At 50.5% G+C, this 5,000-nt stretch overlaps 1 protein-coding gene across 1 annotated transcript in view; it reads right to left on the reverse strand.

The window, feature by feature from the left end:
- The window catches only part of kiaa0825 (KIAA0825 ortholog), a 44,905-nt gene that overhangs the window by 34,726 nt on the left and 5,179 nt on the right, over positions 1-5,000 (reverse strand). The window contains 1 exon segment of the mRNA XM_042070888.1: positions 43-211. Within this exon segment, the coding sequence (XP_041926822.1) occupies positions 43-211 (169 nt within the window).

Genomic DNA, 5,000 nt, shown 5'->3' on the forward strand with positions numbered 1-5,000 from the left:
GTGTGTTATGACATTGTGACTTGACTTGACGCTGGGCTTTACCAGTGCTCTGTAGAACTCCAGCAGCTCCTGGTGTCCCGTGGCGACGGGCCTGAGGCCGTTGGGGTTGCGCGGGTTGAACCACTGCAGCAGCTCCGTAGGGCTGGAGGGCCTCTCACCGCCCCAGTGCTCACCCATCTTCCCCTGCAGATCCCGCAGGCTCTGCTCGATGCTGGACGATGGATGGACAGGAGAAGAGAAGAGAAAGTGGTGAGGAGGACTGTCGCTGCCCGATGCGAGTCGTGCATATGTCCATTTAACAACTTTCACATGAGCTACAAGAGACAGCGGCAATCCAAGATGGCGGAGCTAATTCTACATAAAATTCTACATAAAATAAATAACTTCAGGATTTGTGCCCTTATATTGTCTAAATGTTAGTGAGTAATAAGAATTATTAAATCTGAAAAGTCTGATTTTGTGACCAAATAGCATGTTTTGAGCATGCGCGAGACTCACATCGGGCAGCGACAAGGACCCGTCCACCCACATCACCAACCCCTGGACCCAGACCCAGGCCCAAGCCTCAGCGTCTGCCCCCTGTCCCCCCTAACCGTCCCCCCTAACCATCCCCCAGAAAGGAGGGCCATCACGCGTAATGGACACAGACATCAATATAATCTTGTGTCTCGGGCGTCTACCGGGGTGTCTGGTGCTGCTCGAAAATTGGCTGGTGGAGAGAGTGACATGTCTCGCTCATGGAGGGTGTGCCACACAGGCCTGTTATGCCACACACATGCAGACAGACACACACACACACACACACACACATTACCGCATGCACGCTGTCATCTCCTCGCTGAAGCCTGATAAATCAGAGGTGACACCTCTCGGCGCTTTGCCGCTCTCGTACGCCCTGTCTCCATGCAAATCAAGCAATGCGATGCAACGCAATGTTTGTGTGTGTGTGTGTGTGTGTGTGTGTGTGTGTGTGTGTGTGTGTGTGTGTGTGTGTGTGTGTGCGTGTGTATGTGTGTTAGAATGTCACACGTGTGTGCGTGTGTACGTGTGTATTGTGTGTGTGTTTGAGATGGCTGCGGCAACCAAAACCCCATCCCACACAAGCCTTCAAAGCCCACACACACACACACACACACAGACAGGCATGCATATTTGCATTGCCCCCAGATGCCTCACAACGACCAAAACATTAAACGGCATTTAAAATATGACATGTTTTAGAAAGGAAAAAGAATGTCACGCATAAAAAGCAGAATTAATTTTTCACAATGTGTGCCCCAACATCTTAGTTGGATGAGGGGGAAAAAATGTACAGTTGTTCAGTGTGCCGCAAAAAAAAAAAAGTTGCGACTTTGGTGCTTCCTTTATTGTCTACGCCATATTTGCCAACAGGAAAACAGTGAAAAAGTCTCGTTTCATTATGAGTTGAGCTCTGTCTAGCACAGATGACACCCTGGTCATGACAGCCTGGATTCTGAGCAGCAACTCTAACATTCTGCTTTTTAATTAATAGCCCAGAGCCCAGTGTTAAAACTATAAACAAATATATAAATAAAAGGGCCCTCCGTGAAAAACCGAGGCCGTAAACAGACTGTTCCAAAAGTGCGGGGAGTCTGTTCCCCGACTCGACTTCGCCGCGTGCTTGTTTTTGATTACCCGTTTGCTGTGTTCTGCGACTCCTTCTGTCACAACGATTTCCTGAGCTACACTCAAAGCAAAAAAAAAAAAAACATGTCAAAGGTGGTTGCTATTTGGAGGCAAACACACAGTAAACTTAACCACAACTTGCTCGCACATACAGTATGTGGAACTCTGACAAATAAATAGGTATGAGGAATCCAAAAAGCTTTTCTGATAACAATTACCAGCAACTTATGATTATACGGGTTTCGGACTATAGTGAAAATATTTACGCAACATACGCTGCCCTAAGATGAGGCGAGTCCCGGGGGGGGGGGGGTGTTCACACAGGCAATGGGCTTGCCAGCACTAAGCGCGGCGCATCAGGAACTAATACACGCACCATTTCCCATGTGTTGTTTTTACGGCACGTGAAATCACGCCGCATGGACAGCCCCTCATCCCACGCTGCCTCGGCAATCCTCGCTGAAAGACATGTTCATGGCATCCACCTGCGGCATGCGTGCGTGTGTGGACAGAAATATAGGCCTAAGTCTCTTTTAATGTGCGCACATAAAACAGGATTTGTGCGGTGCGGTGTTGGGCGGTGTTGGGTGGTGGTGCTGGTGCTGGTGCAGTGTGTGGTGGAGCTGGGCGCCACCCCAGGACTCGGGACTCCGACAGCAGGTCCGCCATGAGCTCCCATCTGTGCACCCACCCCGCCTCCACATCCCGCTCCAGCACTGTAAAAAAAAAAACAACAAAAAAAAAAAAAAAAAACACACACGCGCACACAACTCGATGGAGCCCAGACGAACCCACCCAACCCTCTCCGACAAAACCCAGAGACGGAGAGAGAGACGTGCCTTTTGTTCAGCAGGGGGGGGGACGGGAGGCTCCGTCAGCTCCAAAAACCCTACAAGACATCACGCGACCCGCAGGGGTGATGGCACCGGGTGGGCCTGGCACTCAATAGCAGGTCAGGGGACACCCTTGTTGCGTGTGCCCAGGGAAGTGTGGGTGGTGGTGGGGCTGGCCATGTGTGTGTGTGTGTGTGTGTGGGGGGTGGGGGCTGATGATCGGAGAACAGCACGGTCTGCCAGGGTGAGAGTGATGTTCCAGACACTCAATTAGTAACAGCAGGCCGAACGTGATGTAGAATAGCACGCAGGGAGAGCTGCTCGTACGGGTCCAGGCGCCTTAATGGGAGACAAATGACTGGGCAAAAGGAATTGATTATTCTGTCGACTGATGAGTTTCTCTCTCTCTCTCTCTCTCTCTCTCTCTCTCTCTCTCTCTTTTTTTACAGTTACTTTGTCTTTCTGTCTTCAATCTCGCTTTCGCTCTCTGACACACGCTCACACACATGCTTGCTTTCTTGTCTGCACTAATCTTCACTTTGATACAGGATTAACGGTTTGATTGAAAGTGAGCAAGAGTGTAAGAGTGATTGTCAGTGTGTGTCGGGGTGTTTGTGTGTGTGTGTATGTGTGTGTGTGTGTGTGTGTGTCGGCGTGCGTGTGTGTGTGTGTCGGCATGTGTGTGTGTGTGTAAGACAGTGCTAGCCTCACTACACCTCCTATGATGACCCCAACCTCAAAAGGTTCTTCACCAGCCCCAGACTAATCAACTTCCGTGGATTAGCGTCCTACCACTACAGAGGAAGAGAGAATGGCTGAAAGACGAGTGGAGATGGACTGGGAGAGAGAGCGAGAGAGAGAGGGAGGGAGAGAGAGAGAGAGGAAGAGACGGAGAGATGGAGAGAGTGATTCTTGACAAAGCAGCAGGGTGGAAGAAGCAAGCCCACCTGTGACTGGTTAGCAAAAAAAAAAAACAGTGGATGAGAAAAGCCCTCCACTCCCCCAACCCAACCTAAACAAAAAAGGTTTTGTAAAATGAGAAGAGGAAGGGATCCTTTAAATCCTCACTCAACACTCACTCCCTTTCCCCACCTGTCAATCACCCCTACACACACACACACACACACACACACACACACACACACACACACACACACACACACACACACACACACACACAGACACACACAAACCAAAAAAAAAAGAGTCGTTTTTTAAAGATCACACCAGAGCATGGCAAGCAGGCCTATCGGAAAAAAAGTGTGTATCTGAGGCTTTTATTAGATATGATGGTGAGTTTCACAGCTCTGTGACTAACGGAAACCCAATCCGCTGATTAGTCAGCAGTTTGACGTTATCTTAAGTTCCTTGTCAAAATTAATTTAGTGTGGGTGGGCTGTGCGCTCCAGGGGAGAGGAGAAGAGAAGAGTGGGAAGGGGGGTGGGGGGCAGGAAGGGATCCTTTTCAAATAAGCTCCAGCTTCAGTGAGCAACCATCCCCAACTGCACAGGAAACCAATCTCTACCCCCAATGCCATTATCAAAGAGGCCTCTCCCCTCCCACACACACACACACACACCAACTCACCCAACGCAGAGAGCCAAAGAACCACCTGAAAGTGGATACCCTCAACCACCTGCCCGTGGCTCCCTATCTAAGGCTTTCCTATCTTCATATCCTTCCAACCGCAAAGCAGCAAGACATTTGTCAGGACATTCACACACACACACACACACACACGAGTGCACGTGTGGCACCCGATCGTGCATTAGATTGGCAAGTGCCTGCAGTTATCAGCAGTATGGCACTTCCCCTGCCAAAGTAACCTGAGGCCCCCTGTGCCCTCGACCCACACACACACACACGGGCCAGCTTTATTCAGGGGGGCACGCAGGAAAAGTGTCCCATCTGAGGAAACCTAATGGATTACAGCATTTCAATTTGGGGCGAGCCAAGCCCGATGTCAACCTATCTTAATCTCCTCCAATTAGGAGCCGGCTCTTAGGCAAATGTCTGACATGGGAGAGCTGGGTGCATGCCAAGCAACCCTGACCCATAGAGAGGTTAAAGCCATGGGAGTAGGCAGCTGTAGCTCTCTCATACTCTCTCTCTCTCTCTCTCTCTCTCTCTCTCTCTCTCTCTCTCTCTCTCTCTCTCTCTCTCTCTCTCTCTCTCTCTCTCTCTCTCTCTCTCTCTCTCACTCTCACTCTCACTCTCACTCTCTCGCTCACTCTCTCTCTCACTCTCTCATTTCCTTTTCCTGTCCTTCGTTCCTTTTTCCCCCTCCTTCCATAATTTGTCCCAGACACCACTAAGTGGCTTAGGCAGCAGGTGTAGTGTGTGACACTGGGCCCACCCGGGTGCGTTTTACCAATGGGGGGGGGGGGGGGGGGGGGGGCTGTGGCGGTGGTGGGGGATCTGTGAAGCGTTCCGAGCCTGAAAAGAAACCCAAGGCTGACTGACCAACACAATTGAGCATCACTCTCTCTTCCTCCTCTTTCCTCCCCTCTCTCCCCCCCT

Source organism: Alosa sapidissima, chromosome 18, assembly GCF_018492685.1.
Source record: "Alosa sapidissima isolate fAloSap1 chromosome 18, fAloSap1.pri, whole genome shotgun sequence".
Taxonomy (NCBI): Eukaryota; Metazoa; Chordata; class Actinopteri; order Clupeiformes; family Clupeidae; genus Alosa; species Alosa sapidissima.